At 28.4% G+C, this 13,360-nt stretch overlaps 2 protein-coding genes across 2 annotated transcripts; both read left to right on the top strand.

Annotated features, from left to right (window-relative positions):
* The first annotated feature begins 6,225 nt into the window (after positions 1 to 6,225).
* On the top strand, positions 6,226 to 9,139 carry LOC126665585 (PHD finger protein ALFIN-LIKE 1-like). Its single transcript, XM_050358419.2, has 5 exons — positions 6,226 to 6,504; positions 6,609 to 6,641; positions 6,896 to 7,118; positions 8,305 to 8,428; positions 8,683 to 9,139. Exons 1-5 carry the CDS (start codon positions 6,414 to 6,416, stop codon positions 8,932 to 8,934), a joined length of 723 nt encoding a protein of 240 aa, XP_050214376.1. The 5' UTR covers positions 6,226 to 6,413; the 3' UTR covers positions 8,935 to 9,139.
* Positions 9,140 to 10,972: 1,833 nt separating this feature from the next.
* On the top strand, positions 10,973 to 12,687 carry LOC126673116 (myb family transcription factor PHL7-like). The gene is made up of 6 exons (XM_050367139.1): positions 10,973 to 11,078; positions 11,307 to 11,383; positions 11,457 to 11,496; positions 11,600 to 11,657; positions 11,757 to 11,826; positions 12,279 to 12,687. Exons 1-6 carry the CDS (start codon positions 10,973 to 10,975, stop codon positions 12,654 to 12,656), a joined length of 729 nt encoding a protein of 242 aa, XP_050223096.1. The 3' UTR covers positions 12,657 to 12,687.
* The last annotated feature ends 673 nt before the right edge of the window (positions 12,688 to 13,360 follow it).

Below are 13,360 nucleotides of genomic sequence, written 5' to 3'. Positions count from 1 at the left end.
AAAACATATGTTCAAACTCCAAGCTACGGGTGAGTTGGTAGGATGCGCTCCTAATTTAAATGAGGTCGTGGATTCAAATTGTATTCATGTATATAGTCGTTTAAGATTTGAAGCTAAAATCTGCCTCCTACAAAAAATTACATTGGTCTTGAATGTAAAAAATTTAAAAGTGTCATTTTATAATTGAAGCCTATTCATAATACCTTATGTATCCTTTATCAAAAAAAAAACACATTTTCCGATAATTGTTTTTCTCCATAATCCATACAAAAATAATTTTATAGCAATCTGAATGTTATCGTTGCTCAAGATGATAATTCGTTTCTTAAAACACGCGAAATGACGATTTTAATCTTGTTCAGAGGTTGACGCCACAAAGACTACCAATGTTGCTGAGTGAATCGTTTTTTTAAATTGTAGTTTTTTTATTAGAAAAATGTTCAAACATGTCGCTTATCTATAATATTTAGTATTTTTAAAAATAGGAGTATTAACATATTAAACCTTAAAGTACGATTGATGTTTGTAGTGATCTAATCCTATGATTTAAAACGTTACGTAACCTTTTGCATTTTTATATTTTATAACCTAAATCCGTTTTCCGGTAATTTTGATTAGATATGGCATCCGTGCATCCAGGCCACGTTGCACATGACCCAAGACTCCGGTATTGCCACGTATGATCAAAATTGCCGAAAAACAGATTTGACCTTCAAAATGTAAAAACGTGAAATTAAAACTACAATTAATTTAAATAAATTTATTATTTAAATAAATATTAATTTAATTTTGCGTAAATATACAGAACTTACCACTAGTACTTATATAATTGATAGAACCAATGAAAATCTCTCATTGATTCTCAACAAATAAAATTTTCTCGTTAATTTTTACTGAATAGAGCATTTTCATCAGTTTTTACTTTTTTAAATTTCTTATTAAAATTATATTTATTTTAGTGAGTGTTTTAATCTATATTAACTAATAATCTCTACACATTAGAGTGTTCTAATCTATATTAACTTCTAATCTCTACACTTTATAGTGTTTAATATCTATTAACTTATAATCTCTTCAAATTATTTATTTATTAAATATTAATTTTTAAAAATAGAACTAATAAATTTTTTTGACAAACTCGCATATTATTAAAATATTTATTAAATTTTTATTATTTTAACATTATACTTTATTTGATTTTTATTTAATATATAAAAATTATTACTAAAAGAGTATTATCTTCATTATTTTGTTGACGGGGACTCATTTTACTGAGACAAAATTCAATATCATTTTCAAATCTCTCGATGTGGATCATCCGCAAGACCACATACCTGGTAATTTCCGGGATATAATGACTAGTAACCCAACCTCAAGCACTGCATATTAAGAAAGGGCGTAGCCGGAGTTCGAACCCGCAACCTTTGGCGTTCAAATGGCTAAATTTTAGCCCACTAGACCAAGCCCGTGCGGACTATTATTGATATTTTCAAATAATCTATTATTAATATTAAAATAGATTTTAATTTTATTAGTTTGCATATTATGAATTTTGTCACATTTTTTATATATTTTTTTAATAAATTTATTTTTAATAAATTATTAATTTGATTCCGTGTAAATAAGGGGAATTACGTCTAGTTATAAACTAATTGTTAATTGCTAATTTATACATTAAAGTATCATATATAAAAAGCATGATATCTTAAAAAAATCCTGATCTTTTATACCCTTTGTAATCCTACCCCGACATTGAAAATCAATCAATTTTATCATATTTTGTATTTTTTTGTTTCAATTGTACCGGAAGTATAAAATTGATCTTTTTTATTTGGCAAAAGTTTAAAAAAAATCCTCTAAATTGAACCTTTTTGCATTAAATTGATCATTTTTGAATAATTTTTTTGAACTTTTGCCAAATAAATAAAGGTTAATTTTATATTTCAGGATACAATTAAAATAAAAAATAAATCTAAAATAAGATAAAATTGATAAATTTTCAACTTTAAAATAGGATTGAAAAGCAGATGAAAAGTCTGAGTTTTTAGAACATTAAGACTATATAAATGTGAGGGGCGAAGTCAAAAATATTTTAATATAGGGATAATTTAATAATTTAATATAAAAATATGGTCAGTTTATATAAAACTAAGAATAACAGGTGTGGTTTGAATTAATTAATATAATATATTAATATAAAAAACTAAAAATTCCACTATTTTGTTGTGCAAAATGTGTTTTCATATATAAAACCATGACCTATCATTTTTTTCAAATCTATCACCGATTATTTTCCTGTGTATTTTTACTTTTCATTTTTGTTTTCATATCAGCCGTCCGGTTGCCACGTCAGCAAAAATACACTGAAAATTAATTTGATGATAGATTTGAAAAATAAATAAAAGTTCATGTTTTTATATGACAACTTTTAAAAATCGTGATTAAAATGAAATTTCGTGTAAAGGTCGTGATTTTTTTTATGAAATTAACCCTTTATTTTATTGAACTTTCATTCAAATTGCATTGAATTCCTATTATGCCTAGCATTGATATATGACGTTTTTCTTTTTGAATTCATCAAATCTCATTAAATCGAATATGAAACAGTTACATCTGTAAGAAATTCGGGAAAATTCAAAAACTAAACCCGATGACCTGATATGGAACAAATAACATATTATCTAATTCATAGATCTTACTTATGAAAACAAAAACAAATTACAATGTGCTTCGCTAATTAAGTACAGTTTTCAATTAATCTTCGATCAAACTTCAACCATCATCCGCAAACTCACATCATCCGATTAAATCACCACTTGGTAATTCGTTCATAAAAAATAGACAACAAACTTTCACAGAGAAAGGGCAACAAACCTTTCACAAAAAAAGACAAAATAAAACATTTTAAAAAAACAAATAATAAAAAAAAAAACTAATATAACTCATAAATAATTCCATTCTGTTTTTATTGATTATCAATTTATCTTCGCTTCTTGATAATTGAATTGCGCTTCGTTAATAAATCTTAATCCATCAAGAAAAATAAAAAAGAATTTGGTATTTATTGTATGTATTAAATTAAAATAACATATATAAAAGGAATGGTTACCGTAAACAGTAAAATCAAACCACTGACGATTGTCGGAGAAAAAATAAAATAAAACTCTAGACGGCTAGAGTTTGCTTAGAGAGAAATAATTTTACTTGCGTCAGCTATAAAAGGTCTTTACACATATAATGATATCTTGATATATGCCGTTCTTAAATTCCTATAATAATAAATTCTTGTCATATATTATGCCCAGTGAATATTATTAGTTTGACTTATTATTAATTAATTATTTTACAATTATTTATAACTTTAATTAAAAAAATTATCAATTTTTTTTATAAAACATTTATTAATTTTAATATTATATAATATTCTGATTGAACTAAATATATTTAATAATTTATAATATAATTAATTATAGTTAAATTTTTTTATTAGATAATACAAATTCAGATTTTTGACCCGGTCCTTTTCATTGGTTTGACTGAACCATTCTTTTATGACTGAGTATTGGATTCGTTTTGACCTGAAAAACCAAATGAAATTGATAAGTTCCATTTGCTCAATTTAGAATTGTAAAAATAGTTTAAGAGTTTAGATCAGTTTACGATCACAAAAAAAAGGTTAAGTTCAGTTTAATTTTAGTGATAAAGTCTTTTTAATTCAATTTGAATTCAAATTGAATCAAAAAAATCAACTGAACTAAAATATCGAACAAACTATCTAATTCCTTTAAACATTATTGGTATTTTCCTACCAGACTTAGCTTAAGTAATTTATATTATTCCAGTGATAAATTAAAATAAATTAATAAATACATAAAATGATTATATTTTGATTATATCCAACAATATAAAAATAATTATAAATAAAATTAAAGAAAATGAAATAAAAAATGAAACCTTAAGTATCATAGTAAAGGAATTATATTTAGTTTCTATATATTATCCAGTTTGCACCCTATTTGAATTGTAATTTTAGTTCAGTTTTTGTCCATTAATTTTAGTTTATACATTACATAATAAATAAAAATAATATATATAATAAAAATGTAATTATAAAAAAATACATAATAACAATGAAAAAATAATATATTCCTAAGGTTTATTTGATTTTTTTAGGCAAACCCTATACGGAGACCCCTTTACTTTACCGTTTTTGTTCGAGAGCCCCCTATCCTAAAATTATTCACGTTCGGGTCCCTGTACTTGCCAAATACCGATTTTCATGTCCTTTTGAGGGACTGGAGGAACAAAAAATTTGTAAATAGAGGGACTACAAAAAACTAAAAAAACCTGAAAATCCAAAATTAGGCAAGTAAAGGGACCTGAAAAATAAAAAAAAAATAGTATAAGAACTTCCTGAACAAAACTGGTATAGTACGAGGGCCTCTAGATGGATTTAGTCTTTTTTTTTAATTTTAATGGTGGTTTAAACACACTTTAAAATTTGATATAAAAAAGCTCAATCTTTTATTTTTGGATATTTTATAACCTAACATCATTGTTTAAGTTATTTCATTATTAAAAAAATGTAAAATGACATTATTTAATATTTTTTATACATATGTATATCTTTCATGTTTGGCCAAGTTAGCCATCCATATTTGAAAAGATGTTAAAATACATTTAATATTTTTGAAAACAACTCAAATAAGTCATTCTTTCTGACACCGATAAAAATATCATCAATTTTTATTTATGTGAAATATGATGGGGTACTTTAAAATGCTTTACATTTAAGGTGGTTTAAATATGCTCTCAATATTTAATATTATGCCCTCCGTATACAGAAACTTCAAATATTTTCTTTATATATAAAAAATATTTAACTATTTTCTTCACATATAAAAATATTCAAATTTACGCCCCTTAATTTATAGATAAAAAAAATCAAATATCATTGTAATACCACGAAAACCGCTCCATAAAGGCTTACATCGCTATATACAAATATATTTTTTAATAAAGAGTTTATGTCATAAAAATTCACCAACTTTACACGTTTTCTCATTTTAATCATGTAGTTTAAATTTTCTCATTTTCATGCACGAACTACCACTTTTTCTCAAATTCATGCACGGTGCTGAAGTGTCACGACTCCATTGGTGTAATTCGCTAAGGTGGAGGTCATTTTACACCAATAAATGAGTGCCACCTCAGCGCCATGCATGAATTTAGAAAAAAGTGATAGTTTGTGCATGAAAATGAGAAAATTTAAACTGCGTGATTAAAATGAGAAAACGTGTAAAGTTCATGATTTTTTTTGACATTAACCCTTTAATAAATATCATAAAGTGGGGTCTAAATATTCATTTTTCAGCTTACCATACAAACTAATGTCCATCAAATTTTAATATTATATGTTACTTTATAAACATTAAAAAATTATTATCAAATTATATTACCAAATTTTAGATAATTAACAATAAATAAAAATATAAATATTAGTGGAGTGTAAGTAAAAGGTAAATTAAAGAATGATGTATTTAATAAAAATGAATTTCATAAGATTTTATAAATTTATAATTAATAGTATTCCTACTATTTAAATTCAAGTGTAGTGTAAGTAAAAGGTAAATTAAAGAATGATGTATTTAATAAAAATGAATTTCATAAGATTTTATAAATTTATAATTAATAGTATTCCTACTATTTAAATTCAAGTGTAGTGTAAGTAAAAGGTAAATTAAAGAATGATGTATTTAATAAAAATGAATTTCATAAGATTTTATAAATTTATAATTAATAGTATTCCTACTATTTAAATTCAAGTGTAGTGTAAATAAAAGGTAAATTAAAGAATGATGTATTTAATAAAAATGAATTTTATAAGATTTTATAAATTTATAATTAATAGTATTCCTACTATTTAAATTCAAGTGTAGTGTAAGTAAAAGGTAAATTAAAGAATGATGTATTTAATCAAAATGAATTTCATAAGATTTTATAAATTTATAATTAGTAGTATTCCTACTATTTAAATTCAAATGAATTAAGGAGTCAATAGACAAAAACAAAGTTCAGGGGTTCTAAAACATAATTTCCACCAAGTACAGAACACCGAATCAACAAAAGGGCGACGCTTAACTCTACGCGCCGCCAAAACATAAAATTGACGACAAATTAAAAATATAAAAAAACTAATAAACAAACAAAAACCATCCCTATGTTCTGTTTTTGTTTTCCTCTCTCTCTCTGTCTGCCTTCGATCCCTTCTCTCTTAACAAATAAAAATGTCAAATTTTCTCAAAATATTTAGACTCAATCACTAACTATAATTATAATAACAACAAAAACACCAACTTTTTTTTTTAAATTTAATTAATTAGATTAATTTAATTTAAATAAAAATTGGGGGCATGGAAATGGCGTCTAGTCCGCGAACAGTAGAAGAGATCTTCAGAGATTTTAGTGCTAGAAGAGTCGGAGTTGTTCGTGCTTTAACTCAAGGTAAATCTTTTTTTACTTTCAATTTGAGATTTTTTGTGTGTTTTTTGTGTGAGATTTAGTGTGTTTTTTAATTTTTGTTTTAAATTTTTGAATTTTGGTTGCAGATGTGGATGAATTTTATGGACTTTGCGACCCAGGTAATAATGTTTGATTTAGAGTAATTTAATAACTTTAGATCTAATTTAATTACCGAGTAATTTGTTGATTTGCCTGTAATTTGACCTGGAATTGAATTTTTTTGGAAGACAAAAGCTTTATTTCAATGTTGTTTAAGCCCTAATTTGTTTGTTTAGTTTAATTGGAGAAACTAGAATTTGTTAATTGTTAAAATGTGTGTGTGTGTGTTCGTATTGATTTTAAGTTTGGTTTACCATTGTTTTGGTTGGGTTAGAGAAGGAGAATTTGTGTCTATATGGGCATCCGAATGAGACCTGGGAAGTAAATCTGCCAGCTGAGGAAGTTCCGCCTGAGCTTCCTGAACCGGCTTTAGGAATTAATTTTGCGAGAGATGGTATGGATAGAAAAGACTGGCTTTCACTGGTTGCTGTGCATAGTGACTCTTGGTTGATTTCTGTTGCTTTCTATTTTGGTGCTCGTCTTAATAGAAACGAAAGGTAATGTTATCCGCGTATTCTAAATTAGAATAAGTGTTTGGTGCTGTTTGTGATTGATTTGTATTTGTCCATAACTCTTTAGCTGAATTACTGGCCTTTATTATGCTCTTTATTGTACTAAGACTTGCTTTCAGCTTTATTTAGTTTTTGCTTATTTAATCATGAGGGTTATGTATCATTTAGCATGAAGTAAGATGGGAGTCTATTGATGTACTTGTTTCAGATTTGTTGATAGCGATGGAATAAGTGGTCTTGGTTATTCTGTTAGTAGCAATCGGATAACTGCCCTCCAATTATGATTTCATTTAATATGAATGATTGCTAAAGCCAAACATGATAAGATCCGGTCTATGAATGAGAAGTCTTAATCTCTATGACATGATAACATTTGGTCTATGTGAGTCTAAGAATCAAAGTCTTGCTGTCCACACTCACATTACAATAATGTTTAGTATATAAATATTATTTCTGCGAGTAGCATAGAGTAACTTCAGTTCCATTCTCATTGTTATTCTTCTAGTATGATTCTTGCCGACAAATTTTCTTTTGGTTCCAAGTCTCCTATTTGCGGGTGAGTTTTGGTTTATAAGGTTGCTCAGTGTGATATGTCATGGGCTTAAAGCATCAAGACGACTCCTCTATTATGCCAGAATGCAACAAGTGAATTAGACAACCTTTTCAAGTTACCCCTCCAACTTGTAGGCTATAAAACATTTAGATGAAGCTATACATAACCTGAGAGTTATTCTATAGTACTACCTTATTCTGCATGGAATGTTGTCAGTAGTGTTATTAGCTTTAAAAGATGACTTAGAAGCTATGTTATTGCCTGTCTCTTCCGCATCACTGTATTTCTTGGCAGATCAGAAGTCTATCATTTGCATATCTTAAATGTTGTCTGATTGAACTTTTTTGTTCTATCGTTAAACATGGTTTTATTCTAACTAGTACATTTCTTATAAGACTGAATTAAATTGTGATCAGCACCATTATTAGCTGTAAATGATGACTTAGATGCTATGTTATTGCCAATCTATTCCACATCACAGTATTTCTTGGCAGATCAGAAGTCGGTGGTTTGCATAATTTAATGTTGTCTGATTGAACTTTTTTGTTCTATTATTAAACATGGTTTTGTTTTAACTAGTATATTTCTTATAAGAATGAATTAAATTCTGGTCAGCAGGAAACGGCTCTTTAGCATGATGAACGATTTGCCCACTGTCTTCGAAGTTGTAACAGAACGGAAACCCGTAAAAGAAAAGCCCAGTGCAGATAGTGGAAGTAAATCTCGAGGCAGCAGCATAAAGGTTTGTTCAACCAGAACCCACTTCAAAATGATTTGCCTGCATAGATTATATGAGAATCAAACTTGATCAAGAGCTTTTCATTTTTCATTCTTCCTAAGATTCTACTTGTTATAATCATCCATGAAAATTAGGAAAAGAGATTTGTACACCATATGTTTTTGAATGAGAATTCTGCAAATTTCCATGTGCTATTAGTTTATTTTTGCAAAACATACGACCAAACTTAATTTCAATACATGTCTCTCTTTGTATAGAGATCAAATGATGGTCAAGTGAAGAGCAATCCGAGGCATACAGAAGAGTTTTATGAAGACGATGAGGATGAGCATAATGAAACTTTTTGCGGGAGCTGTGGCGGAAGTTACAGCGCAGATGAATTCTGGATTGGTTGCGACATATGCGAAAGGTGGTTCCATGGAAAGTGTGTGAAAATAACACCTGCTAAGGCTGAGAGTATTAAGCAATACAAGTGCCCATCTTGCAGCATGAAGAGAAACAGACAGTAATTTCGGTCGAGCTGGCCGCAGATAATAACAGTATTAGTAATGCTATCTCTTCTTCAGTATGTATGTGTAAAATGCTTGTTTATAACAAATGCCTTAAAAAAGTTTTTTAAGTTTGTTATTTTTCATCCCATCTAATCCTTTACTTAAAATGGCAGATTATGTAATCAAATCTCTAAATTTATGACAAATGAATTAATACTGTTCACCTTGTTTTTCTTGTGTTTCTATCATCTTTTAGCTGGAAAGTAGTATATTTTGCATGAGTTTGTTGCCTGGGCTGTCTTTAATTTGGTTCAGTTTTCGGTTATTTAGTTGGAGTGTAGCTATTTGTTTTTTGAAAAATTTGGTTAATTTGGTCCTTAGTCGGTCTGGAATTTCTTAATTAATTGAACTGACCAAACTAATTGAATTATGCATATCTACAATGTTTTTTTTTTATAATATTACAAAACATTTATGGTATTCGTATAATTTTTATAGTATTTAAAGATTAATTTTTCCTTAAGTTTATTTCATCTTATTATTACTTTTTGATAATTACTATTAATAAACTTCAATTATTTGGTTAATTAATATAATTTTTCGAGTTAAATAGTTATTTTAGTTTGCTTATAAATTATATTTTTATATATATTTTTATTATGGTTCGGTTAAAAAATTGATCTCTTACACATAGGTGATCCTTTATGTATTAATGCACTCTGCTATTTGGTCTTGAACAAATGTTATCAATGAAATCCAAGAAACGTGACATTTTTTTTACCAACTTTGTGCGACAACTGAATGAGACTGAATAATCAAATTAAAGCAATAATTTAGTTCGTTTTGGTTTAATTTATATTGCAAAATAAACTTTTTTGATTTTGGGTATAAAATGAAAATAAACTAGTTCAATACAAACTGAACCTGCTAATTTGATTTGATCCAATTTGAAACATAAAAGGTACTTAAAATATCAATTTGATTTGAAAACTTTCAGTTCGTTTCGATTTGAATTTGGATGCACACATCTAAGTAGGCTAATTTTTCAATCAACGGATTGACGAATTGTGTTAGTATCGACCCTCTCCGTTGATATGATTAGGGTCAACAACAAACACTATCTATTTAGTAATCGTGTGTTGACATATATGCTAAAAATTAAATTGATTATATGTGCCAACTAATATAAACTGTTTAATATGATGGGTTGATTATGGATCATAACAACACGATCCATTTAATCCATTTATTATAAATGAGCTAAATGAGTCATATCAACATGACACATTGAACCAATTTAATTAAATGAGCTAAATGAGTGCAATATGAATCATACTACTAAGATGCCATGTTTAATCTATTTATTTGTATTACATATGATTATTGCAAGCATGACGTTAACATATTTAGCACATTTTTTGATAATGTGTTGAGTCGGATTAACATGATACAATTTAAGACGAGTGGCATAAACGAGTTGAATGGATGCACATGTTAATCCGAACACGATACGTTTAAGGCGTGATATAAATGAATTAATCCGTTTATAACACGAGCTCATTTAACTTCAATCTAACCCGATAGTTTTTCAATATAGCAAATTGTATCTGCCTATCATGACCCATTTTGACACTCAACCTCTAACCCCGAGCTCAATTACTTTGTAAGAATTACTCAACAAGGCTGAACCGGGTCAGATACGTTAGAGGAACAAGAACACCAGAGTCAGACAGTTAAACTAAAAACAGTTGAAAATGAGCTGTACAAATTTTTGGAAGCATTTAGCAACTAACCTTGAATTTCCACATAAAAAAACTTAGATTATCCCGACAATAAAAGACATTGTTTAGCATAATCAAGTCATTTCCTGACAGATCATGCCTTAGTTTCTATCGTAACAATTATCTTTTTTCTGTCCTTAACTTTGTTTGTCTCAGTCTCTTGTCCCTCTCTATAATCCTCCCTACGAGGAGAGGTTTGGGCATTGCTCAAGCATTATAGCTTGGCCAGCATTTCTAGCTACTGACCCATCGATATCGGATAGTTTTTCGGAAAAATGGGCTCGAGTCGAACAGATGGCTCCGGTAAAGAGCGGTTGCGATGGACTCAAGAACTTCATGATCGGTTCGAAAGATCCGTGAATCAGCTTGGCGGTCCTGACAGTGAGTATATGATGATGGCAGTTTTTTTTATCTTGGTGCTATGTTGCATGATACTTGTCGAGTCCTACGTTTTGATATTTCGTTTCTATTTTGGAAGTTTTTTTGAAACTCTGAAACTTTATATTTATAACTTTTTTGATAATTTTATATATATAACTTATTATTGCAAAAATATAATTTCAGTATTTTTACGTTTTAACGTTTTTCGTTTCCGTGCATGTTCTTCAGGAGCGACTCCTAAAGGTATTCTGAAGGCTATGAGCATTCCTGGACTCACTATTTACCATGTCAAGAGCCACTTACAGGTATTTTCTCTCTCTCTATTTTCTCCATATACGACTGTAATTTGATTCTGATATTGGTGCAATAATTCTTCAGAAATACAGGATCTCAAAATTCATCCCCGAATCAACCCACAGTAAGCCTTGATCATTTCTGGTTCCGCCACTGATTGCTACAGCATGTATTAAAATTGATTATCGCGCTTTAATTCTGATTGTCTACTATTTTTTTGCATGCAGAAGGAAAACTTGAGAGGAGAAATATATCAGAAATGTTACCAAATTTCAGTGCTACATCGTATGTTTTATTTCGTCTTTTAAATATATTGAAATTGAAGGATTAATTATTGTATCAATTTAGCATATAACATTTCATAAAATCTATTATTGTATGCAGAAATACGCAATTAAATGAAGCATTAGAAATGCAAATGGAAGTTCATAGGCGACTCAGTGATCAACTTGAGGTATACTATTAATATTTTGCGGCTTAGCTAGCTAGCTGATTAGTTGTAGACCCCGGAAATCGAAATATGTACTGACCGACATTTTTAATTTAATTATGTATAATCTGATTTGAAGGATTTTATTTCAGTTATCGTCACCAATTGAATTAATCAAGTCCGACTATGCTCCTATGGAAGTCATTTGGTTTATTGATTCAATCTAATGATGGTCACATGAGAAAAATCAAAATGTTTGATTGTATTTATTGAGCGGACTTGGTTACAATTGATTCTTTTTTTTTAAAATTAGGTTCTAATTGAAAAAACTAAAAGTAATCGATAAAATATTTGAATTTTTTGGATGAATAGGCCTTAATTTTATTGATTTATTGTTTTTATTTTGTATAAAAAAGTGTTTATATATATTATTACTGAATTCCACTTTTTGGTGTTGATTGTTTTATATTGAGAAGGTTCAAAACAGTCTGAAGCTTAAAATTGAATCACAAGAGAGATTCCTTGACAGAATTGTTGAAGAACATCGAAACCGAATCACTGTTCAGACACACAAAAAACAATTTTCTACAGCATCACTCCCATCGCTTTGTGAGGAGGAATCAGAATCGAACAATGCAAAAGATTTCGAATCCGATTCCGAGGGCGATACTACTAGAATCGAAATACAATACGACGATGTTCAAATTCTAAAGAAACTCAGAACCGAAAGTGATGTGTTGCCATCGCGATATAGAATCGAAGAAATCGACTACAATCCATATGATGTTCAAAACTTGATTCTTCAAAAAGAAGTGAAATTCATCAATTTTCCTTGGAGTACAAGCTTTTTCTAAGGTCTTAATTAGTTTTAAATTATTGTTGTGGTATTACTTATATGTTGTAATGTTTTTGAATAAAAGAATAATGATAAAGTTATTATCTGATTAGATAAATTTTTTGGTTGTCTTCATGGTTCTTCATAGAAAATTAATTTTGTATGAAGATCATGAAGGCAATAAAAAATATTTCTAGTTATGAGTAGGCTGTAGCTAATGTTTCTAAATAAGAATATCATGTAAATTTACATATATGTATTGATGCCAATGTAATATTATTTTCTTTTTCTTTTGTTAAAATGGGCTTGTTTTTATTTCAATGATGTTTAGTATGACAATTTGATTATTATCGAGTACTCTCTTTCTTCCTCTCATAAAAGTTCATATCCAAACAGACATGAATCAATAAAAAATCATTTTTAATTGAGAAAAACAAATAAAAATTAAGTGAACTGAATTATAAATTTAAGAGGCATTTTCACACAAATACTCATTTTTTATGTGTCTATTTAAATTTGAACAAAGAATAAAAAAAACTCCTCGAACTTGGCATAAAATATTAAATAGGCCTAAGGTAGTGAAATCGGATCAAAAAAGTTCACGCCTATACAAACCGGGTCAAACACACCACTCATGCACTCTCGCCCACTCTCACATCGCGTGTGAAACACTCTTCTGGTAAAAAATTCAAAATAATTCTTATAATTTTTTAAATTTCCAAA

Source organism: Mercurialis annua, linkage group LG1-X, assembly GCF_937616625.2.
Source record: "Mercurialis annua linkage group LG1-X, ddMerAnnu1.2, whole genome shotgun sequence".
NCBI classification, from domain to species: Eukaryota; Viridiplantae; Streptophyta; class Magnoliopsida; order Malpighiales; family Euphorbiaceae; genus Mercurialis; species Mercurialis annua.
The sequence above is the reverse complement of the archived record's forward strand: the minus strand, read 5'-3'. Positions and strand labels throughout refer to the sequence as shown.

Bases quoted from the DNA above. Each gene is read 5' to 3' on its own strand.
- LOC126665585 (XM_050358419.2), top strand. From the start codon at position 6,414: ATGGAAATGGCGTCTAGTCCGCGAACAGTAGAAGAGATCTTCAGAGAT. The intron at 6,505-6,608 runs GTAAATCTTTTT...TTTTGGTTGCAG, and splicing joins TGTTCGTGCTTTAACTCAAG to ATGTGGATGAATTTTATGGA. The intron at 8,429-8,682 runs GTTTGTTCAACC...CTCTTTGTATAG, and splicing joins CTCGAGGCAGCAGCATAAAG to AGATCAAATGATGGTCAAGT.
- LOC126673116 (XM_050367139.1), top strand. From the start codon at position 10,973: ATGGGCTCGAGTCGAACAGATGGCTCCGGTAAAGAGCGGTTGCGATGG. The intron at 11,658-11,756 runs GTATGTTTTATT...TATTGTATGCAG, and splicing joins CCAAATTTCAGTGCTACATC to AAATACGCAATTAAATGAAG. The intron at 11,827-12,278 runs GTATACTATTAA...TATATTGAGAAG, and splicing joins GACTCAGTGATCAACTTGAG to GTTCAAAACAGTCTGAAGCT.